The sequence below is a fragment of the Apostichopus japonicus genome, chromosome 17 (assembly GCF_037975245.1).
Source record: "Apostichopus japonicus isolate 1M-3 chromosome 17, ASM3797524v1, whole genome shotgun sequence".
Lineage (NCBI taxonomy): Eukaryota > Metazoa > Echinodermata > Holothuroidea > Aspidochirotida > Stichopodidae > Apostichopus > Apostichopus japonicus.
Window position 1 is genome coordinate 23,513,723 of NC_092577.1, and position 26,432 is coordinate 23,540,154.

The following is a 26,432-nucleotide window of genomic DNA, read 5'->3' on the forward strand; positions in this document are numbered from 1 at the left end:
GGGGGGGGGTGGAATTGTATCATGGTTTACTGAAGTGAAATGGTTATATTATAAGTCACTACTATCAATTAATGCAATAATACATTATTTTACCAGGTGCACAGTTATATCAGTTTTGTACAAAAATGTAGTTACTTACCATGATATAAATCCATGTTTGTATTATTAACAAAGTTTGAGGTGATAAATTCTTGTGTTTCCTTGCAAGCTGGTTTGGTTTACCAACATGTGCTAACAATTAAACATAGGGGGCGTTTTCCCAGTCTATAGAATTTCACCTGTTCTGTGAACTAGAAGCATTACACAGATGAATTGTAATGCAACTTCTGTTTTAGTTCTTTGTATTTCTTTTGTATAAAGGTGTCATAAAAATTTAGTTAAGGAAAAGGTATTGGAAAGTAAAGGTAAGCTAGGAATAGCTCATATTGATATATTACACTGTTTAATCATTGGGCTTTACTGAAAAGATGTTGGATCAGTTATACTCTTTACCAAAGTACAATCAGTAGACATTTATATAAAGAAACAAGTGGTGAATGCTTCTTTAACAAAAACGTAAAAAAATTATGACAACAAGAGATTAATCGAAAGCAATATGAAAGGTATTCATTTATTACAATCCATACAAAAAAATATTTACACACAAATAACTGTATTCATTAAAGCGTCATTTGTGTCTCTTGTAGAGTACGCATATCTTGTTTGCGAGACATAAAGTACAGTCGCCCGTGGCGGTGCCTGAACAAGCCTGGACTAATATTTGCTGACTAAGTCATTATATGGTGCAAAATCTTTTCTAGGTTGGAGAGGTAGTACCTTGGGCATATATTTTCATAGTTTTGAAGCTTTTAAACATTGTTAGAGATTTTGGCTGGGTAATGTAAGTTTTTTTTTGCTCTTTGTCAAAGGATGGTTTAGAGCTACATTCCAGTAATTGTTTTCCTACAAAATGGTTTGATGTGGTAAAAAATGTATATGAAAGTGCGATTTTAGGTGAGACCAAAATTTACTTCTTTAAAGATTTTGTACTAAAAGTTAAACCTGCACTTACATTTCCTATATGCCAATTTATAATGCAAATTACATTCTGTGTTGAACTTGTATGACCTTGGGCATATGTTTCCACATATTTTGGAAGCATTCACATATGCCTTTTGGTCGGGATCTTTAGGAAAAAACAAGGTCTTTTAAGTTTTGCTAAAGTTAAAGGGTTTAGAGTAACAATTTTTCAGTAGAGGTCAAGTTTCCATGTAAGGTCATTCAACGGATTACTTAAATATAGTAAACTACATATGATTTGCCTGAATTCATTTTTGCTTTCATATTGTTTTGTAATAAAGTTAGGAAACATTTCCCCAAACCATTTCTCCATTTACCCAAACAGGACCTTTTTTTTTAACATTCCCTGACAATGTCAAGAATGTGAAGAATAAATGTGGGAAGTGTAGTAATAGTAACAATTTACTGTATGGTCTGATTATAATATAGCTTGTTTCAACTTCAATGTGCTTAGTTTACTTCTGCTAAACTGGTTTAACTTAATGGTAAATGAGGTTGTAGATAAATTCCTTAGCAGCACTGAAGTAACTGATTTGGTCTTCTTCAACTTGAAGGCTAGCAACATCTAAACTGAAACTATCATTGAGAGCTAAAAGCTGATCCTCATTCAGTAATATCCCTCCAGGGATGTTGACAGCTGCGGTTTCATTCCCTGCCTGCTCTGGCATGTACTGTTGAAACTCTGCCTGCATAAAAAAATAATATCAATACTGTAAAATTGTTACATTGCTTTCAGTGGCAATGTTGCAAAATAGGATACACTAAAGATATTGTTGTGTAGTCTCCTTGGTCTTCATTGTTACATCTTCAATTGAGTTCTCAATCTTAACAGAAAGGCAGGTCCTGTAAATTCTGTTAATCATTTCAATGATCCCATACATTATGAGTGAGCATCAGCCACAGTTATGGGAGGATATAGAATGGGGGAGGGGTTCTAATTTGGATTATATTCATAAGTTTTGATGAAATAACCCACACAATAATTACCATGAAACAGATTGAAGGATTATGAAAGCAATAGTCACAGCCATATTGCATTACAATTGTTCTAGGTTTACAATAACAATGGATATTCCTTAAGTGATGAACTGCAATAATGCTGTGCATTTAGGGGCTATTCTGTCGTTGATAGCCCAGTATCACAAAATTTCAAAGTTTCAAGTTGAATATAAAAAACCCGAATAGTTAACCCAAGAAAAGGCCCATGAAGATGTTTTGAGGTCAAGTCAAAGCAGGCCTTCCATTGCATAACCTAATTTGTTACCATCACAACCCTTGTGTTGTATACATAACTCGATGTGACAAATGCTAGGTCAGTTGGACTCAAAGTGTGCAATTACAATGTTAAGGACATTAAGCTATATGATTCTTTCACTTTGCTAACAACTTTTTACTAGTATAATTCTGATTAAATAACTTATGCAATGTCATTACTTATGCAATGCAAGTTTGTTGTTTGCATTGGAATCAATGAAGGGGAATTTAACATTTTAGTAAACAAACCTTATCCCACAACTGAAGAACCTATGACAGAAACAAACAACGGTTTGTTATCACATTATCAATTTTGGCACAGAAAATTCTGTCTTGAATTAACCTTTCATGGTTATTAGGATTTGTGAGGTGTTGAAGCCATGTTACTTAAACTGAGTGGTATTTGATTTGGTGTTAATATTTGTGAGAATGTTCCATCCCTCCTACCAACACAAAACAATAACTTAAAAGATGGCATTATCAATTCTATAAAGGGACAAAATCAAGAAAATTATCACAATATTGACACTGGCAAATAGTGCAATGCTCTGTAGAAATGCAAATTGCTGTTTCTAGTATTAATTACCTCAGTGATGAAGTCCATAGGAAAACCATAACCTATGGCAGAATGCCAAAGCTGAAGAGGAGTTTTGTTATGTTCTGTTCTTAGTTTGTGATGAAGATAACTCTGTTGAAAAATATCCAGGTGGTTATTGATGATTGGCAAGAACACATGATGGAGGGCAGCAAGGTCGATTTCATTTCTAACATCCAGAATGTTTTCATCCTCCATCTTTGTAAACAGTTTGTAGTAGACACTGGCACATCCCTGAATGAAATACAAATCCCAATGTACACTCTGAAGTTGCAGCACAATTATTTCACACTTATAGTTTTTTATTATTTACTTATTTCCATTACATTGTACATGGAGTGATAAGAAAAGATAAACAGATGAAACAAAACATATTAACTGTGTGATGTATTTTGTGGAGTTGATTTAAGGTTTGTTGTCAACTACTTGTAAACACAGTTCTCACAACAACAAAAAAAGGGGGGGGGGGTCTGAGTAAAAGTAATTACACTCATTCAAACAAATAACAGCCCCTAGAAAGACACAAATGTAAAAGCACGGTGGACACGGCAAACAAAATGTCATTATGTAGAAGTGTACCTGTCTTGTCTACTGCTTATGTGTGTAGTAAGCGCTTATGTATGTATGTGTCATCCATAAGGTGTATCACCCCTTACCCAGTTCACTATAAAGCTCATTACCATATGATGTACCAATAGTATTGAAGGGCTTTCTGGTCACTTCCCCCAACAACAATTTCGTCCAACTGCCATTTCCCCAAACCAGCCTGGTCCTTTCGGCCAACCAGCATGTTTTTACTCATATTCACTATTTCGATTTGATTCATTTTGGGTTATGTTACTTCGTGTTAGGTAAATACAGTGAGGTCCGCTCGATATCGATAGTAGTGCTTTTTACGTGACCCGCCATGCGGGATACAAAACGTCACGGCCAAACGGCACTACCGAACCATCCCATTCTGACAAACGAAAGTCAGGTCTAGCGAGCCAAAAAAAAACATACGCCCGCCGACCTGCAGAGACAAAACGCCCAACCCCCCCACTCAAACATTCAAAAACCTACAAAAGGACGACCCGCACGCAGCGAAACGAAAGACCCCTCCCCAGCACACCAGCGTCCAAAAAAGGCAGCCCCAGATAAACGGCGAAAATCGCCTTCAATTTGAAGGCGAATGTCAGACTTCACCGCCTCCAGGACTGCCTGCCAACTGGCAAATTTCCCCCTAAAAACCAAATTACATCTATTCCGCCAAACATGTTTTTTTACAATAGAGCAAACAAAAATGATGCGGTGCAACACAGCTACCGAACAAACTGGAGGGTCTACCCCATATAAAATAAAGCCCTGCCCTACCGACCATGAACGGTCTCCCGTAACACGGTCGGTCCAGGTCTGGAACCACTCCCATAAGTTTACTACAAAGCAACAATGCCAAAAAGCATGAGCAGTACTCTCTAAGCTGTCACAGCCGGTCCTAGGGCACAGTCCATCACCCAATCGCCAATGATATCTTTTTAGGTTGGTCACCAAGGCACCGTGTGCAACTCTCCATGCGAGATCACGGAGCCTGCAACCATTGAGCCTTGAATGCACCGAACGCCATACTTCGGCAGAATGACGTCCCTGGACAAAAGTTGCATTCAAGGCCTTATCCCGCAACGAACTGTGAACGAGGGCCGGCTGTGACAGGTCAACAGGGGGCAACTCAATCAGAGCGGAGCAGATGACACGCACCACCCTGTTTGGAGTACTACTATGCGGTTCTCTGTTGCTAAACAGCGCCGGGACCCATCGACGCAGGTGCAAACCGCCCCAAAAACGTACAAAATATGAACAAGGCAACCCTGGGTCAGTTACCGCTACAAACAACTGCTTAAATAACAAAAAGGTCAATTTACTTCCCAGATGAACCACCCCTAACCCACCCTTGTCCAGTTTTTGGTACATTACCGCCCTTTTGACAAGCTCTGTACCACCCGACCAGATAAATGAAAATACCGCTCTCTCCAACCGCACCAGGACGCGACGCGGAATTGGATACACCGCGCCCGGGTACCACAAGATGGGCGAAACAAAACGATTAATTACGGTGACTTTCCCTAGGATCGAAAGCCAGCGGGTGCCAAAGGTTTCGAGCCTGCTCTCAAATACCTCAGCCCTCTCGTTCCAGGTTACATCACAAGGTGCATCGCAGCCGAACCATATACCATTAATTTTGATATTTTTATCCGACCACGATGCACCGAATGGCAAGTCTCTGTATCTCCAGCTACCAAGGCGAAGGCCCTTTGTCTTTTCCGGATTCAACTTCGCCCCGGTAGCTCTCTCAAAGATAAATAAATCCTGCGAGAGGGCACGAAAGGAGCCCAGACTCGAAACAACACACGTGACGTCATCTGCATATTGAACGCATTTCACTTTGGCGCCCCCTGGCAACACGAATGGAACAAGTCTTGAGTCCCTGTCCAAAAGACGAGAGAGGGACTCGCTAAACAAAACATAAAGTAATGGAGACAGAGGGCACCCCTGGCGCACCCCCCTCTCCACGTTAAAAACCTCCGAACAAAACCCATTTACGATAACAGAACTGAAACTTTCTTGATACAAAACAGAAATCCATTTACGAAAAAACGGGTGCAACTGAAACGTCTCCAATACACTCATTAAAAACCCCCGATCCACCATGTCAAAGGCCTTCTGCTGGTCCAGAGACACCAATGCACATGGCAGATCTCGGTCAATAACAAAGTCGGTCAAGTCGCGCATCAACCACAAGTTCTGCTGGATGCAATGACCCTTGACTGCACAAGTCTGGAGATCACCCACAAGATGCGGCATAGCCAGTGCAAGGCGGTTGCACAAAGCCTTAGCCAGCAACTTGTAGTCTACATTTAACAAGGTGATTGGACGCTTGTTATGAGGATCCAAGGGGTCCCCAGACTTGGGCAGCAAAGTAATCATGCCCAGACGTTGACTTTGGTTTAACAGTCCGTTTTGGAAGGCGTCCTCGAAGACGGCTCTGAGGTCGGGTCCTATTAATGCCCAGAAGGTTCGGTAGAACTCCCTCGGAAGCCCGTCCGAACCCGGGGACTTGCCATTCTTCATCTTCGAAAGCGCCTTCCAAAGCTCAACAGTGGTTATTCCGCCCCCCAAAATCTCATTGACATCGTGGGGAACGGTTTTTGAGATTCCCCTCAATAAATCGGCCTGTGCCGACAAGTCGACGTTGCCACGCGTAAACAAACTCGAATAATAATCCTTGTATACGCGGACAATGCCGTGAGGGTCACTAACCACGGTCCCATCAGTAGCGCGCACAGATGGGACGCGTCTGTCACCCGCCGATGAGCTTACGGACTGGTAAAACCTCAGTGAAGGGCGCTCCTCGGCTTCCACCGCTTCGACACGGGCCCTGACGCGGGCACCGTGGTACTTTTCATCGAGATAAGTCTGCAAAGCGATGACAGCCGAAGGGTCGCCAAACTTCACCTCCGCGCACAGCTTCGAGAATTTTTCTCTTCGGCGCCGTGCGCGGGTCACGCAATACTGAATTGCGTAGCGTTTGATGCGCAACTTGACATCATCCCACCACTGGGATGTAGAAGCAAAGGCCGGCTTCAATGTTTGCCATCCCTTGTACCTGGTTTCGAAACCCTGGCGGAACTCTGCCTCGCCAAGAATCCGACAGTTAAGCTTCCATAGGCCCCGCCCGATCGGGAAAATGGAAGGCAAACCAAAACGTGCTACTACAGTGTCATGGTCAGAGAGCGGACAGCTGAGCGTCTCGCAACCCGAAAATTTAAAACTTACGGGCGCGTACACTCGATCTATCCTGGAGGCATCTTCTCCGTTAGGCCTCACCCACGTATACACCGTACTACACGGGTGCATATGCCTCCAGACATCGGCTAAAAGGTGTGCCGAAGTGAATCTGTCCAATTCTGTGATCCCAGCGTCGGGACTAGCAGACACAGAAGCCCCGAGTCTGTCAAGACCCGAGTCTGGGACACAGTTAAAGTCTCCGACCATGACACATGGTGCACTACCAGGAACAAAGGAAGGCAGCGTGTTAAAAAATTCTCGTCTAGCAGAAGGCCGATTGGGAGCATATACATTGCAAAGGGAGATGTTACCCTGTGGATACTTGAAAAGAATGCAAACCAATCGGCCCTCGTGATCCGTCTCCACCCTAGTGGCACAACCCGCCTGACGAGGTGACAGAAGGATGACAGTGCCACAGGATGAAGACGAACCAAACGAAGCATGCAGCCCACCACCCCACTCATAAGCCCATAGAGGGACATCTTCTTCCAAAATATGTGTTTCTTGCAGGCAAACGCAGTCGACCTCCATTGAAATACAATATTGGAAAATGCGACTGCGCTTGTCTAAGCAGTTATTTCGGGTATATTGGGAGGATTACACTACTTTAGGCTTGGCTGGTTGGGCGAAATGGTAAAGTTGGGCGAAATGCTTGTTTGGCGAAGTGACCAGCTTCCATTGAAGGATGGACTGAGAACTGTAACTGAAAAAAGATGGAAATTGCATTAAATTTCCACTTCCCTTTATCCAAGCATCTTTTCATGAACAAGTTGTATCCCAGTGTGGTACCTTCACTGCAAATTTCAGAAAAATCAGCCACCAATTGTAGTAGAAGTAGGCTTTATAACAAAGAGACAGACATTTACCCATGTACACTAAGTGATATTAGTGGGTTGAGCTTAAAACTTACTGTGAACATATCTCTCCAAAGTCTTTCAATTCTCTGATTGTGGACACTCCTTCCTGTAATGAAGTGCCCACGCCCTGGCCCTCTTAAAGGATGTGCCATCATGAATGCACAGACACTGGTATTCTCACCACCCTTGTCAGATCTGACTGTCCATGGCAACCCATACTTTTGTGGGCAACCCATACTTTTATACATTTCTGGGTTAGTGAGAGATTTCTGTTTGTGGGTTTTCAGTTGGGTTTTTGGTGGTTGTTAAACAGACTGGGATTGTTTTTGGTTTTGTTGACCTTTGGTCCGTGTCCGTTTCTTTGCACGTAAAAAGCACACACCCATACTGAAAAACACCTTCCTTAAATGCAGAAAGCATTGTGTGCGCCCTGTTGTTAGTGGAGCACCTTAAGAAAACTGGAATTCTGCTGTAGCCATCAATGCCCCCATGTATTACATAACGCCATCTTAAAAATTAAACATGATCAACAGTTGGTTTAATTATCAAAGTTAATCTTTTAAGTTACAAAACAAACATGAATTACCACCATGATGATTCCATATTGTTCAAGTACTACTGTACAGTAGTCCTATTTTAGAAATTAATAGCAATGTCAAACAAAGCATCCACTGGTGGTTACCACATATTACACACACAGCATCCAATTTGTGTAATCCACATATGATAATATCATTACTGTCGATTGTTATAGGATTGAAATACTGTGTCTGCCTCCATACAATATCAGCCGTTGCTTAATATTCAAGAACTTGAATTTTTTTGAAATCACCATTTTCACACATCTTCTAACATGTGGGTGGCCTCCAGCTGCAGAAGGCAATGACAGTATATGTTAAGCATGTATGCTTTATGTCAACTTCCTAAATGCATATTTGGATGTAGGCCTACCTTATTAATTTATGATTTCCATCAATATGCCAGAGTGAGTTAGGGCCAGGAACACTGTACTGCCTTCTGTGAAGCGCTACTCTCTTTCTGTTCTCCACTCCTAAAAAGGAAAAGGGTGTTTTGTTCTAAGACAATTGAACTTTCAAGGAGTAAGGAACTCAAATATGACATGCCGCAAAAGCCATAACACAAAAGCCATGAACCAACCCACTTTAATACCACTTAAATATTGTCACTGGATGTCAAAAGAAAGAAAACATCAAATCTGGAATCTGGATTCTTTAAAATGGGATTTGGAATGTTCTTCAAACTAGTGGACAGTCATTTTTCAGAGAAGGTAACCTACACAAATTCAACTGAGAGCAGGATTGGTCAATATATGAGTTCTTTAACATTTCCATGTATACTTCTCCTCAAAAGACTTTGTCATCTCATTTTGACCACTGTTGACGGCAGTTGTCAATTGATGAAGGGCAACCAATCCACCTAGTAGGTGGATGAAAGGTGAATATCATGGACATCAAGAAAGGTCAAAATACAAAATCGTTTAATCTGCTTCTCTTCCAAGAGACTGTCAGTGACAGGACCAAGGTTAGTGACAATCATTTGCTGATGAATGTATGAGTACAATATACATAACTTCACATGAATATAGATGGTGAAAGGTCATAATGTTCAGTCAAACTGCTCCTTTCCCCATGAATTTTGTGTATTTTTTATTATTGACAATCATAAGTTGATGTAAGGGAATAAAAACTGGTACAAATATAGAATATCAACTGTCAATTACACAATATAAAGGAGAGACCGAAACCAGCAATCACTCAAAATGTAACTCATGTAAGGGATGTTGCCTTCAATCTGTTGCACATGGGGATCAGGTGTTACAATAAAGTTGACTCAGGCACTGACAAATTCATTGGAGGTCATATGTGGAGGTTATAATAAGTTAACATCTATTTGCAACATTCACTATTCTGGGCAGTTGTATAACTAAAATTGTATTACCTTTCTTGGTGAACGTCACAGCAACCGACATACAGTATATCCAAATTTGCATGTTGAAATAATACTTTCAAAGGCAAATTTGTTCCGTAGGCCTATGTAAATTGTATTACTCACTCTTCAGGTGAAGTACTTTGCCTTCTGTATCAATTTAACATGTAATGAATTTAAAAGTGTATGTTCAGAGCTTGCCTTGGGTGAGCTGAAGTAATTACATGGCTCATAAGTAGTTAGAGAGTACCTTATGAAATTGTTAGAGATAAGTGCCCTGTGTTTTAGTTCGGATAAAGTTGGAACAGTTACGTATGTACTTCCTTACTGAGTCCATAACTCTACAAAGGAGATCGATGATGCATCCATCTGTACGCACATTATTTGTACGCAGTGATATTTTCACATGATAGTTTGTGGTGTACAGTATATGGCTCAGAATGATTAAGCTATTTAGAATATTCCAGACATTTTGCATGTAGGTTGCCTCATAATTCCCTCAAATTGAGGGGATGAAACACTATATCAAAATGTTTAAGATGTAAACCACTGTACTCATCACTGTTGCAAGCAGGGGTCGTGTTACCTGAAAAGTAGTTGTTCTATTTTATTTATTTATACATGCATGTATTACTTACAAACTAGCACTGCGTTCCACATTGTTATGTTAACAACATACCATCAGGGTCAACTCTGCGAATGGACTGTCTAATCCTATCACGTTGAACATGTACATTCTTTGATGCAAGAAGACCACCAACCATCTTCTCACCATAGGATGGATTCTTTCCAACAGCAGCTTTCACCATCTCATCCAACTCTGCATCTAAACAGAAAATAGATAATTTCACTTTCATGCTAATGATTGAAGAAGAAGAAAAGAAGTACACTAGTGTAATGTACCAAGATGCACTAAACACTGATGTACATCATGAAATGAAACCATGGTGATCGTATTCAGAGAATAAATGTTCATACTGTGATGGAAATTCCCATGAAAGTACAGTATCTTTTATAGTTTGTTAAGAACAGGATTTGAAAGAACCACTTGTCTATTCATGGAGGCTGCCATATTGTATACAAAATTGATGATTTTTTTCTTCAATTCTCTCCCATCTCCTATCATATCCTACAGTAGTCCTACAGAATGTGCAGTATGGACTAATAGTGTATATTGACAAATAATATAGCTAAGGAAACGGATGTATACAAATTTTAAGACAATGACATCATCATGTCTATTCCATGCTCACACCCTAGCCCTGTCTCCTTTATTTCAAGTACAAGTGTAACTTCTTTCCCTTCAATAACCCTGCAGTGCACGAATACAAGTATTACCATATATGGAACTTCGCCTTTAACCTTTTCAACAGACTGTGTTGCCTTTAGGACATATAAAATAATTAATCACAACTTTAACCTTATACTCAGGGGAGAGTTTGCTGACAGTGGAGGGCATGTTTGCGAGGTGCACGTTGACTGTCAACCACATATATAGCCTAGCCTTTTAAGTTCTAGTAGTAATGTACATATAACCGTATTCCTTTGGATTTGAACAGTTACAGTTTTACCTTAGACAGGCCTGTAGCCACAGTGGAGGGGGGTTGTTACATGAATCCCCATCTTTTTTTTTAATTTTCTAAAATGATAAGGTTGTAAATATACAGCAAAGAGAATACAAATATAGGTGAAAAATGGAGCAGTTTGCATCATTTGGCATCTAAAACCGCTCGCTTTAAATCCCTCCCTAGGTGTGCCCCCTCCACCAGGACCCCCACCCTAATTTTTTAGTGTGTACAACATATTGTCATTCGTTATGTGTAACGCAATTGTCATTCGTTTTTGTAACACCCAAAAATGCTCTTGCTACATATATGCCTAAGTTACAACTTACAAGCTTAGAAATGCATTGCAGCATGCTAAATGTTTCTAGACCTTGATCTTAAATTGGGGGAAGTTTGTGAAGGGGCTACGAGATTGGAATTTAGAGAGGAGAATCTGCCAGGGTTTGTATATCGAGGGGACGAGTTTGCTGGACTGGCAACTGGTCATTATTAATAATAACATGCCTACTGGTAGATAACGGTATGTATGTGGCAATATTACTAGGCCTAGCCTAGACCTAGAGTAATTCTATTTCTCAACCTAGATAATGTACTACTACTAGGCAGACGTACCATGCACTGCACTTTGAACATCTTTGTTTCGAAGGTTGTATTCTTTCCTCCGACTCTTTACAGTCCTTTCAGAGCATCCCAAGTACTCTGCAATCTTCCTGTTCGTGTAACCCAAGTAAATATATTGCTTAAATTGGTCGATTTCCGCCATGTCTGTCGACTAATAGCTCGGTAAATATTAATTGTTATACGTGCGTATAGTAGAAGTTAGCATATGCGGCGCAAGTTGAATTTCGAGCGAAAAGTTATTTCATTTACATCACGTTGAGCAATTGTTGAACAGCGCCGATGGCAGCAACGTAAGTAGACAACGGAACCAACTTTAGACGGCAACGTAGGTTTAGACAACAACGTAAGTTTAGACAACAGAACCAACTTTAGACGGCAACGTAGGTTTACACAGCAACGAAAGTTTAGACAACAACGTAAGTTCAGGCAGCAACGGAAGTTTAGACAACAACGGAAGTTTAGACAACCACGAAAGTTTAGACAACAACGAAAGTTTAGACAACGGAAATTTAGGCAACATCGTAAGTTTAGGCAACAACGAAAGTTTAGGCAACAACAAAAGTTTAGATAACAACGTAAGTTTAGGCAAGAACGTAAGTTTAGACAGCAACGTAAGTTTAGGCAACAACATGGTAAAAACAACAGCAACAACTTTAGTTTAGACAGCAACAAACTTAGTTTAGACAACGAAATAAGATTGCCCTTTTCGCGTTCCATATTCGTGGAGTGCAGACGTGTTTTTTGCTCTCGCTCTCCATATACTACAGCTTGTAGTAGATATCTACTATATTCTACTGTATTGCACTGTACCGTGCTTCCCGCCAGGCGGGCGTGGTATTTTCTGTTAGTACGTACGTGCGTGGGTGCGTGCTACAGGCGTTGTTTCTTTTCAACATATCGTTCTTACTTTACTGTCATTACTTTTCTTTTGGTTCGTTCCTTGCTCCTCCGAGGCCTAGCCACCTTGCGATATCATGGCGTCGCGCCGTGATAGCCGTATTGTTAAGTTAACTTTCACCGGTGAACAAGCGGTTCCACCGGTGCAAGTGTTCAGTATTTGGAAAAGTAAGGGTGTTGCGGTTCCTGGAGAGGTTGACGCTTTGCAGGCTCTCCAGGGTCGTAACACGTATGACTTACGGTTCACCAGTGACGTGACCCGGCAGAAGGGTGTCACGTTGCTGAGTAATGTCGATGGTTTGACAGTTACGGCATACGAACGTTCCGTATGGACGTAGGACTAGAGGTGCGTCAGGAACTTGTCACAACTGTTTTAGGTCGGTTTGGGGCTGTCAAGGCTACCAAAGTGTGCGTCGTGGTCGGATCAGAATATCAAAATTAATGCTATATGGTTCGGCTACGATGCACCTGGTGATGTCACCTGGAGCGAGAGGGCTGAGGTATTTGAGAGCAGGCTCGAAACCTTTGGCACCCGCTGGCTTTCGATCCTAGGGAAAGTCACCGTAGTTAATCGTTTTGTTTCGCCCATCTTGTGGTACCCGGGCGCGGTGTATCCAATTCCGCGTCGCGTCCTGGTGCGGTTGGAGAGAGCGATATTTTCATTTATTTGGTCGGGTGGTACAGAGCTTGTCAAAAGGGCGGTAATGTACCAAAAACTGGAGAAGGGTGGGTTAGGGGTGGTTCATCTGGGAAGTAAGTTAACTTGTTTGTTATTTAAGCAGTTGTTTGTAGCGGTAACTGACCCAGGGTTGCCTTGTTCATATTTTCTACGTTTTTGGGGCGGTTTGCACCTGCGTCGATGGGTCCCGGCGCTGTTTAGCAACAGAGAACCGCATAGTAGTACTCCAAACAGGGTGGTGCGTGTCATTTGCTCCGCTCTGATTGAGTTGCCCCCTGTTGACCTGTCACAGCCGGCCCTCGTTCACAGTTCGTTGCGGGATAGGGCCTTGAATGCAATTTTTGTACAGGGACGTCATCCTGTCGAAGTATGGCGTTCGGTGCATTCAAGGCTGAATGGTTGCAGGCTCCGTGACCTTGCATGGAGAATTGCACACGGTGCCTTGGTGACCAATCTGAAAAGGTATCACTGGCGATTGGGTGATGGACTGTGCCCGAGGACCGGCTGTGACAGCTTAGAGAGTACTGCCCATGTTTTTTGGCATTGCCCCTTTGTTTTGAACTTGTGGGAGTGGTTTCAGTCCTGGACCGACCGTTTAACGGGAGACCGTTCCTGGTCGGTAGGACAGGGTTTTGTTTTGTATGGATTAGATCCTCCAGTTTGTTCCGTTGCTGTGTTGCAGCGTATTATTTATGTTTGTTCTGTTGTAAAAAAACTTATTTGGAGGAATAGATGTGATGTTGTTTTTAGGGGGAAATTTGCCAGTTGGCAGGCAGTCCTGGAGGCGGTGAAGTCTGACATTCGCCTTCAGGTTGAAGGCGATTTTCGCCGTTTATCTAGGGCTGCCTTTTTTGGACGGTGGTGTGCTGGGGAAGGGTGTTTTGTTTCGCTGCGTGCTGGTCGTCCTTTTGTAGTTTTTTAATATTTCAGTGGGGGGTTGGGCGTTTTGTCTCTGCAGGTCGGTGAGCGTATGTACTTTTTTTGGCTCGCTTGACCTGAGGTTCGTTTGTAAGAATGGGATGGTTTGGTAGTGCCGTTTGGCCGTGACGTTTTGTATCCCGTATGACGGGTCACGTAAAAAGCACACCAAAGTGTGCTCCTACGCACAGGCCCCTGGGGTTTTGAACGGGCACCGACAGGTTCGGATCGACCTAAAGCAGGACATTCACTCCTTCCTGTTTATTGCCGGGCATAAAGCTCACGTGCGTTATCCCGGTCAGCCCCGCACCTGCTTCAGGTGTGGGGAGACCGGGCACGAAGCCAAGAGCTGCCCAAACAAAAAGTGTGGGCCCTGCCTTCGTCTTGGGCATGATACCTCTGCTTGCCCAAGCGAAGTTGTGTGCTCACTCTGTGGGAAGGAGGGACATGTTTTTCGCGCTTGTCCCTCCTCTTATGTGTTTATGACAAAGAGCGGGGGTCAATCAAAGTCGCAGAGTTCTGACGCACCTACTGCCTCGGAGGAAGCTCCACGCAAGGAAGGGGAACCGGGTGAGGATTCGCCTTCCGCACCTGGTTCACCCTCCCCCGTAGTTGCAGACCCTAACCCCGTGCCCGCACCGAGAAAGTCTCCACCAGCTTCCCCCATCAACTCGTTCAGTTCCGTCCCCAGTCCGTCGCCGGTATCGCCAGATCCGGAGACTCTGTCCGACGGCGACTCCGGGGACTCGGTAGTCATCGGGTCTCCGGAGGCTCTGTCTGACAGCGACTCCGGAGACTCGGTGATCGTAGAGCCGAAACGTGCCACCGGGACGAGCTGGTACGACGAGATGGGGGAACCCTCTCTAAAAAGGTCAAGCGACGACTCAGACGACGATATGTCGTCTAGAGCTCGCTTGAAGCTTACAGAACCGTCATCGGCGTAGTTTTGTCTCATTGCCCTCTCATGGCCCATACATTTTCAGTTGCCACTTTCAACGTCAATGGCATGAGGGATCATCGCAAGCGCAGTCGCATTTTCCAATATTGTATTTCAATGGAGGTCGACTGCGTTTGCCTGCAAAAACACATATTTTGGAAGATGTCCCTCTATGGGCTTATGAGTGGGGTGGTGGGCTGCATGCTTCGTTTGGTTCGTCTTCATCCTGTGGCACTGTCATCCTTCTGTGACCTCGTCAGGCGGGTTGTGCCACTAGGGTGGAGACGGATCACGAGGGCCGATTGGTTTGCATTCTGTTCAAGTATCCACAGGGTAACATCTCCCACTGCAATGTGTATGCTCCCAATCGGCCTTCTGCTAGACGATAATTTTTTAACACGCTACCTTCCTTTGTTCCTGGTAGTGCACCATGTGTCATGGTCGGAGACTCTAACTGTGTCCCAGACTCGGGTCTTGACAGACTCGGGACTTCTGTGTCTGCTAGTCCTGACGCTGGGATCACAGAGCTGGACAGATTCACTTCGGCACACCTTTTAGCCGATGTCTGGAGGTATATGCACCCGTGTAGTACGGCGTATACGTGGGTGAGGCCGAACGGAGAAGATGCCTCCAGGATAGATCGAGTGTATGCGCCCGTAAGTTTTAAATTTTCGGGTTGCGAGACGCTCAGCTGTCCGCTCTCTGACCATGACACTGTAGTAGCACGTTTTGTTTTGCCTTCCATTTTCCCGATCGGGCGGGGGTGATGGGGGTTGGTGATTGGGTGATGGACTGTTCCCAAGGACCGGCTGTGACATCTTAGAGAGTACCGCTCATGTTTTTTGCCATTGTTGCTTTGTAGTAAACTTCTGGGAGTGGTTCCAGACCTGGACCGACCGTGTTACGGGAGACCGTTCATGGTCGGTAGGGCAGGGCTTCATTTTATATGGGGTAGACCCTCCAGTTTGTTCCGTTGCTGTGTTGCAACGCATTATTTTTGTTTGCTGTATTGTGAAAAAACATGTTTGGCGGAATAGATGTAATGTGGTTTTTAGGGGGAAATTTGCCAGTTGGCAGGCAGTCCTGGAGGCGGTGAAGTCTGACATTCGCCTTCAAATTGAAGGCCATTTTCGCCGTTTATCTGGGGCTGCCTTTTTTAGACGCTGGTGTGCTGGGGAGGGGTTTTTCGTTTCGCTGCGTGCGGATCGTTCTTTTGTAGTTTTTGGAATGTTTGAGTGGGGGGTTGGGCGTTTTGTCTCTGCAGGTCGGCGGGCGTATGTTTTTTTTTTGGCTCGCTTGACCTGAGTTTCGTTTGTCAGAATGGGATGGTTCGGTAGTGCCGTTTGGCCGTGACGTTTAGTATCCCGCATGGCGGGTCACGTAAAAAGCACTGTGACACTAATTTAAATAAAGTGCTGTGATATACTTGTTGTAAAGCAGTTCAAAACAAGCTACTTAATGAAAGTTACCATCGAAGTCAAGGCATTCCTTCTTGATGGATTTTTAAGCTGGAAGCGAGCCCGAGATGCTTTTAAATCGCATGATAAAAAGTGAAATACATCGTTCAGCTCCAGAAATTCTTTTAAACTTATCAAAAAAAGATATTATTTCACAACTGGATTACCATCATCATAGTGACCAAGAAAACGCACGGGACGCTCTAATAAAGATAGTCACTTCAATTAGGTATTTGGCTTCGGAAGGTTCTGCTTTACGAGGAAAAGAGCACGACAGTAGGAAGTTCAAGAAACTTTTGCGCTTACGAAGTGAAGATGACAGAAACCTTGCTGCTTGGTTAGGAAGAAAACACAATTATACACAAAGTGACATTGTCAACGAGATCCTTGAAATAATGGGGCATGATATAGTGCGGGATATCTATTCAGTTTGGCATAATTTGTGATGGAACACAGGATATATCCGTTACATTACATCAAATTTTCCGATTTGCGAAGATTGTATTGGGCTATATAGTCAAGGCGACACAACAGGAGCAGGACTCGCTGAGATGTTAAAAGATATTTTGCTAAGAGTGCAATTACCAGTGGCAAATTTCATAACACAAACGTATGACGGGGCCGGAAATATGGCCGGGGAATACAACGGATGTCAGGCAAATATAAAGAGGGTCGAACCTCTATGCATATACACACATTGTGGTCCACATGTTTCACACTTGGTGACTTCCAAGTCTATTGAAAAATCGGTTACAATGCGGGCTGCCCTGGATTGCGTTCAAGAGCTCGGGAAATTTTCCAATCATTCTGGCAAATTGAGAGAACTTTACTCAAACTTGCCTTCAGAAGAAACAATGCAATCCCCTTCCTGACTGAGACCAATTTGCCCAACAAGATGGCTGACCCGTGCGCCTGCGGTCGTAGCAGTATTAAGCAATTACGCAGCAGCGTTAACTGCGCTTAAGAAGGCTGCGGACATGTTTGGCTCGACGTCGGGTGCCCGTGCTAGTGGGCTGTATAATAATCTGATGAGTACCAAAACTCTGGTGGGTTTGAAAATGGCGCTGCCAATACTTCAAGTAATGGAGTCTTTCAATAAGTCACTACATGGGAAGAACCAGACCGTTTTCAGGGATGTTTGCTGTGGTGGAATCCCTGAAAAGAGAACTTCAGGAGGATACGTTCCACAAAATATTTGTAGAAGCAGAAGAAATGGCAGGAGAGTCTTTCTTTGGAGGAGTTGTCTCTACCACGGGTTCGCAAGATTCCAATGAGAATTGAAGGTGCTGCAACACACAATTTTAACACTGTAGAGGAGTATTATCGACCTCAATATTTCCAACTTTTGGACGCCGCACTCGCAAATCTGGATGCATATTTCATATCAACGGATCTTACGGAATATGGAAAACTAACCGATATGCTAGAACTGGGGTGTACAATGCCGTTGTATCTGAACGCTACCCGGAACTGACTGCCGACTTAGAACAGGAACTTGCTTTCTTTCATAGGAACTTCACAGTTACGCACATCAGTGACCTTGAAGATGAATTTGAATTGATGACCCCCAGAAGTCCGAAGGATGTTTCAACAAGTTGAACGATTACTTCGAATCATCCTCGTCAATCCAGCCAGTTCTTGTACAGCTGAGAGATCATTTAGTTCATTGAGGCGACTAAAGACATGCTTGAGAAGCACGATGACACAATCAAGACTCAACCACCTCATGCTGTGCAATGTACGCAGTGACCTACTGGAGAAGATGGACTCCCAAATTATCGCGGAGAAATTCATTTCTAATAAACCAGATGCACGGAGAAAAGTATTCGGATGTTTCAAGTAGGAAGGTAGGTCACACAAGGTACGTCGCTACCGATCACTGATAGTCTTGGGTTGATGAATGGGTTCCCCGTATGTAGTCCATGAGCTAGCATACATTTATTGCACGTCTCAAATACCAAAAGTTTGACTATATAAATGGATAGAGGTGGTTTGAGAACGCTGGAATTAACAGTTAAAAAAAATTGGAAAAAAAATGTTTTCAAAATGCTGCGTGTAGCCGCGTGGTCCCTCAGACGAGGACGTTAAATGGAAGTTTATATATATATTTATTCACTTTCGTAACGGTTTTCCTAAGTTCACACTTGCCACTTCCTCCCCTTCCACTGGCTGATTTTGCACTCCAACGACTGATGCTGCTCATCATACCTTTAGTTGACCCTGTTCGCCTTTCTCCAGCACAATATTCTATTTCATCTGCTTTGTTTATTTCTTGTTATCTGTTTGTCTGGGAGCTAATGCAGAACCCAGCGGTCGAACCAGGAGGGCATGCAGGACTCCCTGTTCAGTCTTGTTTGTGTATTCCATTGTTGTTGTTGTTGCGTCAACTTGCGTGTAGCTCCCACCACATATTAATGGGACCCCACGCCCAACTGCCCAAAGGGCGGTGAAGGAAGGTGGAGATGGACTAATTTCTTGTTTTATATCGGCTCATTATGATGTTTGTATTTGATAAATACTGTTTTTCATTTAAAACCGTGAAATATTAAAATGAATAATCCATTTTTTATCATAATTGTGTGTGGGAAAAGCAATTTCCGGCAATCTGGGTGGTACATCTGTCCCAAAAAAATCGGGTGGGGGTACATCTGTCCCAAAAAAATCGGGTACGCTCTGCGCGAACCCATGGTCGCGCTCCGCTTAGATAGTCACGTCCCCACCAATTTTCAAAACAAACGGTGCCCTTGATATGACGTAGACCTTGTATAGACCGAGCCTATAGGGTAGCATTGTTAGTACATGTAGTGAGTTACAACTCCCGCCGGGTATGTTAGGATTTCATCGCATTTATCCATGTCATTTGTCGTATTCCACTGCAGTATCGTGAGTTCGTGATACATGTGTTATATTGTCTGTTATGTTTGTTCCGGCATCTGCATGGTCCAAAGAGTGGAATAAAACGGTACTATATAGCGATCGGACGTTTTATTTCGTTACTTGACTGTCTTGTGATTGTGGGATGTTACTGGTGAAGGCCTGTTTCAAGTAGACCTAACTCTATGGAATGACACCGAGTCACGGTAGTATTTCGCCCAGAATTTAACGAGAAGCGTGGATTTGGATATTCACTGCTAAATTTGGTTTATTGACAAGGATACTTTTTCTGTGTTCAGCTTAGTCATGTATATGCTACCCTGGTCGATTCAGGCCAGCGTCTTCTCTTAGTTCTTCGATTACGTTTAGTTGTTGTTGTTTTTTTTTGGGGGGGGGGTTCGCTGACAGTAACGTAAACCATTTTCTCATCACTTATCACGCATGAGGCATGTTCAGTTTGCGGTATCTTGCGATCAAATTGTATTACGGAATCTGCAAGCTGCTTGCATGTACGTACCTATTGACGCTCCGCTATGTAAACGATGCCTCCACTTGAGTGGAAAGTTTGCTAATAAAATAACACATTTTACTAAATTTCCTGCTTAATTTTTCTTCAAACTAGTCGTTTACCTTCATATGTTCTTGTTTTAAGGTAACTGCTTTCCAAACGCTCGAATTTAGAAGTCATATACACTACAATTGTTCGCTATCTGTGTATAAACAGTGCCTAGTTCAGCGTTTGATTTTCGCGGTATAGCAATTATGACATCACACGGTGAGCAGAGTGTGTCAATCTCTGTTTTCAGACATTCCAGAGGTTCATGTGACGTGACTACCCAAAATGTCAATTTTCTTGGTCGTCTTTTGATGGGTTATAGTAGGTTGTCAAAGATTACTTATTTGCACATGTTGATTATGGGTATGTAAACTAGCAAATTAATGGAAACCCCCCCCCCCCCCCAAAAAAACCAAAAAATATATATATATATATAGTTGCTCCATAGTTGCTCTTAAAACAGATAAGTCCATTAGAACGATCAATAATGTGTTAGTTCTACCAACACTGAGATTTTAGTAATCCACTAGACAATGTTTCTACTGCATTGTGCAATGTGTGACCTAAATAGTACACACTATTACCATGCTAACCACATAAATTATTGGAATAATAGAAAAGAATATAATGGACCCAGCACACTTTATAGTAGATTAGTCTTTTAGCATTACATCTTAAAATGAGTAGATTATAAGACTAATTGCAGAATACTGTACCATGTAACTAAATATCACGGTGTTTCCTTGAAATTAAATGTGATAAATGTTGTAGAACATAAAATGGTGGCATTCACAATTATTGGTGACATTGATTTGTGTATGTTGTCCTTGATTTTCTGATTAAACAACGGTGATAGCAAACTATCATGTTATGAATGCATCAGTATGTGAACATTACCCTTCACTACTTCAACAAAGGACCCTGTAGAGCTAGTGTAGCTACTTTCTGAGAAGGCTGTTGAGTTTTGACTTCTATTTGGAAAACTTACTTATATGACTTTACACTACAGTAACCAGGAAAAGGGGGTAGCCGTTACCGTTTTTACTACCAAGTTGGTGGTATTAGGCAATACTCTATTTTGGGATAGAAAGAGTTTAAATTTATGCATACATTTTTTCTTTGCAAGTGAAGAATTATCCAAAGTGGCTATGCGGATTGACAAGCAAAGTAAAAACCCTAGCCTATGCATATTAGACTTTAAAAAGTAAAAGAACCCAATGCCTTAGTAACCCTTGCTCAGACAACAACAAAAAAGACAAAAATGAAATGGCTACACAAATTAGTAGTCTATAACTTAGAATGACCATACAGGCAGATATGCAGTTAACTTTCAAGTTGGCAGACTAATTTATTTGTTGCAAGGAACTCTATAATTGTGCTGGTAAAGTAAAGTAGGAAATGAAAACAGTTTCTTTATTGAGTATATAGGCCCCTGTCGCTCACGTACCACACTGCATACTAGACTGACTGTTACAAAATAAGTATGCTCTTTACAGGAAATAACAAAATTGAGGTAGGCCCTGGTGCATCATTGTACACTACACACTACAGTAGTTCTACTTTTGCTCCGCTCATGAGAACTTGGATTTGTTTCAAGTTCTACTTTCTTGTGGGGTGATCTCCCTGCCAATCCATGTCCATATTACACTGATGTAGGCTAAGGCCTATTCATATTTGCAAAGCTACCGAATCATAAACCAAACACATATGATACCGCAAAGTTCCGTACTGATCATGCTTACTAGGCATATATGAGCAGAAAAGCATAAATAACACTTCAAAAAATGTTCGCATGAAGTAGCATGGACACTGCGAAGTTCGGACACCTAAGCCTTTAAACACCCAAAACCAATATATCACAGTAAAAATCACCTGAAAATATACTTGATATGGTTGGGTAATTTTGGAGATAAAAATATCTGTAGCTTCTAAGTTTTTCGTGCAACTGGCTCTTGCTGTAGGTTGTCATGGTGAAATCGTGTATTTCTTAGGGTGTCCGAACTTCTCAGTGTTCCAAACTTCGCAATACTGACTATACTACTACAGTACTTAGGTGCGTATCCAGGGGGGCGTTGGGGGCGCGCGCCCCCCGGGTAAGAAAAAGAGAAGAAAAAAGGAAAAAAGAGGGGAAAAAGAGGAGGAGAGGAAGGAAGGGAAAAGAAAAAGAAGAAGGAGAAAAGGAGGGAGTAAAAGTAAAACGCGAAGACACCGGGAAGAGAAAGAGGAACAGTGACATCATTACAGCGCTGAAGGGTAGCCAGTGACGGATCAATTATTTCGTAAAAGTGTGCCTCACCCTACCCCTTACACCGACAACTCCATTTTTTTTACGTTTCCATTTTCCTCTCTCACTAATGATCTATATATATACTATATATGGTCTATCATAACGCGTGTGTAGAATTGTGCTATGAAACCAACTGTGGCTGGTCTCGAACTCGACCGTGTCGTCGGGGAACATGACGCATTTTGGGATGGGTGCGGTCGCCCCCCATTTTAGCATTTTTTTAAATGATATCGCTAAGTAATTTCAAAATAGAAAGTGCTTAGATGCAACTTACAAGGCCTGGGAAGTGTCATTTCCAGCGATCTGGGAGACATTTTCGGCCAAAATTTGCTTGTACGTTTCGCGCTAACAAATGGTCGTGGGTAGTGCCATTTCCAGCGATCTGGGAGTCATTTTCGGCCAAAATTTTCTTGTACGCTTCGCGCCAACCTATGGTGGCGCCACGCTTAGATAATTTGTCTACAGGCTTCGCCCCTCCATTGGCAAATTCCTCGCTACGCGCCTGTTCGAACTTGTAACGCAAACAGCAGATATCACATCATATCAGTGAGCATGAAAATGGCGTTCCAGGATGAAAATCTTCAAAACTGTCCGACTTGCCTGAAAAAAACAACGAAACATTTTCGCGCGCTGAGCGCGCGTTCAACGTGTCAATGTCAATATCACCTCAGGTTAATAAAATAAAGGTGGGATATGGGAAATTTCAAAATCACAAACAAAATAACGGTAGGAAATCTGAAAATATGAGGGGTCAAGTGGCAATTTCGTTATCGTTGTACAGCCACTAACCATGCCCCAGAGGAATGCCCTTTTAAGGAACAGTCCTGTTTCTATTGCAACCAGAATGAAAACATTTCATGGTTCCTTGCTGCTGTTCATTAGTTCCATTCATGGGGAAATTTCTAACAAAGCCCTAATACAACAACAGTACTTTATGCTCACAAACTTTTGTTGCCAAAGTAATGCTAAGCCCTGATATAAATTGCAACACACATCAGTGTGTGAAGACTATCTACCATTATCATCATACCAAGTTTGACGAAATTCCGACTAGTAACAGTAGCCAAGTAATTGCAATTTGGAGTATTTCACGTTTGACCCCATGACCTCATTAATATTCAGGAAATGAGCACCAAAATTAACAGGGTTAATCTACTTACTATGGGCCACCCACTCACCAAGTATGGTAATGATTGGTCATTCCCTTGTTGAGTTATTGTGCAGACAAACTTTTCGAACAAAATAATGCTAGCCCCCCCCTTATAAACATGCATGATATCAATTGCAACACACATCAGTGTGTGGAGACTATCTACCAATATCATCATACCAAGTTTGACGAAAATCCAATAAATAGTAGCCAAGTTATTGCAACTTGGGAGTTTTTCACGTTTGACCCGTGACCTCATTCATTTTTTTTAACTTTGACCTCGTATAACTTCGCACACAAAGGTCACACGGGGGTCAACCTATTGACATTTATGATCAGAAGGTACCTTTCACATCTGAAAATAGCATCGAAACTGTAAAAATCCCCAAAACACGAAAAGGTCACCAGAGGTCAAATTGAGGTCAAGGGTCACCCAGATGCGGGTCAACAACTGGATTACATTGAAGCAAGTCCAAACCTTAATGGACAGTTCGTTCTCAAGTTATCACAAAAATACTAGTTTTTTATCATTGATTGACCTTTGGTGACCTCTGATCACACGACCGTTAAGTTTGAAAATATTCCCCTATACCATTTGCAACTTGTCCCAAAATATGAACCGTGTCACACCTTGGAACTGAGAGTTATTGCATTAAATGTCTGAAAATTAACTTTGACCTTGTATAACTCCGCACACGAAGGTCACGCGGGGGTCAACCCATTGACATTTATGATCAGAAGGTACCTTTGACATCTGAAAATAGCATCAAAACTGTAAAAATCCCCAAAACATGAAAAGGTCACCAGAGGTCAAATTGAGGTCAAGGGTCACCCAGATGCGGGTCGACAATTGGATTAAATTGAAGCAACTCCCAACCCTAACGGACAATTCGTTCTCAAGTTATCGCAAAAATACTAGTTTTTTATCATTAATTGACCCTTTGGTGACCTCGGATCACATGACCGTTAAGTTTGAAAATATTCCCCTATACCATTTGCAACTTGTCCCAAAATATCAACTGTGTCACACCTTGGAACTGGGAATTATTGCACTAAATGTCTGAAAATTTACTTTGACCTCATAACTTCACACACAAAGGTCACCTGGGGTAAACCTATTGACATTTTTGATTGGTGAGACGTGAATATAGCATCAAAACTGTAAAAATTCAAACGTTTTTTTCTTTGCCCATTTTCTCACCCAAAATACTAGTTTTTTAAAATTAATTGACCTTTGATGACCTCGGATCACATGACCGTTAAGTTTGAAAATATTCCTCTATACCATTTGCAACTTGTCCCAAAATATCAACCTTGTTACACCTTGGCACTTGGAGTTATTGCATTAAATGTCTGAAAATTAAGCACATTTTTTCTAATGTGACCTTTTGACCTTGGTTTCAAATGTAGTTTGATCTGATGATTCCAAAAATCAACACGACAAGTCTGTACATCCATATTAACTCCGACCGAAAACTTTGATCCCATATAAGTTCGCACCTAAAGGTCACACGGGGGTCAACCTATCAATATTTATGATCGGAAGGTACCTTTGACATCTGAAAATAGCATCGAAACTGTAAAAATCCCCAAAACATGAAAAGGTCACCAGATCACATGACCGTTAAGTTTCAAAATGTTCCCCTAACCAGTTCACAACTTGTCCCACATTGGCACTGGGAGTTATTGGAGTTTTAGTATTTTGGGTTTTTGGACCATAACTGACCTTTGGTGACCTTTGTGGGCACCAAAAACAATAGGGTTCATCTACTCACTATGGGCCACCCACCCACCAAGTTTGATCATGATCAGTCAATCCCTTGTTGAGTTATCGTGCATACAAGCTAAAGCGTCACACACACACACACACACACACACGCCAACCTGAATACATAGGTTCCTTTGCTTTTAGCAAGGAACCAAAAAGGTGGGACATATCGCCAAGGCCTGTCGTAAAAAGGCCAAACAGAGCGAAAGGCAAGCTCAAAGATCCACGTACCCGGTACGAATGGTTGAAGATGATAATTGTAATAGTACCTGCAGCCCAATTGACTAAGGCCTATCGGAAAATGTTGAAATTGACACCATAATTTTTTCAACCGGTGCAAAGAAAGACAGTGTATGTTGACCTGCATGCTGGTAATAAACCGCTTCGCATGGAATTAGACACCGGTGCTGCAATATCCTTGATATCGGAGGATTGGTATCAACGAAATTGTCAGGGGCCTCTAGAGAATACTGGGATTAAACTCCGCACATTCCGAGGGAATTCCTGTCTTGGGAAAGTGGATGGCACAAATTACTTATCAGGGCCGTCCATATCAGCTACCTGCATACATCGTCAAAGGGAAGCGCCCATCGTTACTTGGGAGGGAGTGGCTGCGGGACATTAAATTGGACTGGCATAGCATTTTTGCAGTGGAAGGCAGCCAACCAGTCACAGTGCAAGAGCTGAAAGTCAAATACCCTACTGTGTTTGCAACTGAAGGAAGACCGATTGAAGGGTTCAAGGCTAACGTCCAAGTCGCTGATGGCACCGTACCAAAGTTCTTCAAGCCGCGGTCTGTACCCTACTCACTGAAACCCAAGGTGGAGGCAGAATTGAAGCGTCTTGTTAACGAACAAATAATCACCAAGGTGGACAGAAGTGACTGGGCAACACCTATTGTTGTTGGTACCCAAAGCGGATTGGGGGATCCGTTTGTGTGGGGACTATAAAGTGACTGTAAACCGTGATATTGAGAATGCTCGGTGTAACTTACCGACGGCGGATGACTTGTTTGCAACATTTCCAACAGTTGGGGTGCAGGTGTTTACCAAATTAGATTTGACTCAGGCTTATCAGCAATTTGAGTTGGACGACCAGTCAAAGAAATTGTTAACCATTAATACCCATGAGCAAATCCTTGGTGAAGTGTTAAGTCGCTTAGAGAAATACCATATCAGGGTTAAGCCAT

The 26,432-nt window shown here is 42.4% G+C and overlaps 2 protein-coding genes across 2 annotated transcripts; one reads left to right on the forward strand and one right to left on the reverse strand.

Moving 5' to 3' along the window:
- Positions 1 to 14: 14 nt before the first annotated feature.
- Positions 15 to 12,258, reverse strand: LOC139984491 (uncharacterized). Its single transcript, XM_071998404.1, has 7 exons — positions 11,712 to 12,258; positions 10,214 to 10,360; positions 8,539 to 8,638; positions 7,903 to 8,095; positions 7,641 to 7,805; positions 2,900 to 3,142; positions 15 to 1,745 (listed from the first exon to the last, which is right to left on the reverse strand). The coding sequence occupies exons 1-7, from the start codon at positions 11,860 to 11,862 to the stop codon at positions 1,539 to 1,541; spliced, it is 1,206 nt and encodes a 401-aa protein (XP_071854505.1). The 5' UTR covers positions 11,863 to 12,258; the 3' UTR covers positions 15 to 1,538.
- Positions 12,259 to 25,764: 13,506 nt separating this feature from the next.
- LOC139954731 (uncharacterized) lies at positions 25,765 to 26,193 on the forward strand. The gene has a single exon (XM_071954649.1). It carries the CDS (start codon positions 25,765 to 25,767, stop codon positions 26,191 to 26,193), a length of 429 nt encoding a protein of 142 aa, XP_071810750.1.
- Positions 26,194 to 26,432: the final 239 nt, after the last annotated feature.

Coding starts and splice junctions, on each gene's coding strand:
- LOC139954731 (XM_071954649.1), top strand. CDS start 25,765: ATGGCACAAATTACTTATCAGGGCCGTCCATATCAGCTACCTGCATAC.
- LOC139984491 (XM_071998404.1), bottom strand. CDS start 11,862: ATGGCGGAAATCGACCAATTTAAGCAATATATTTACTTGGGTTACACG. Junction 8,639..10,213: donor TCGCAGAGTTGACCCTGATG/GTATGTTGTTAA, acceptor TTTCCTTTTTAG/GAGTGGAGAACAGAAAGAGA. Junction 8,096..8,538: donor GGAAATCATAAATTAATAAG/GTAGGCCTACAT, acceptor TTAATTTTTAAG/ATGGCGTTATGTAATACATG.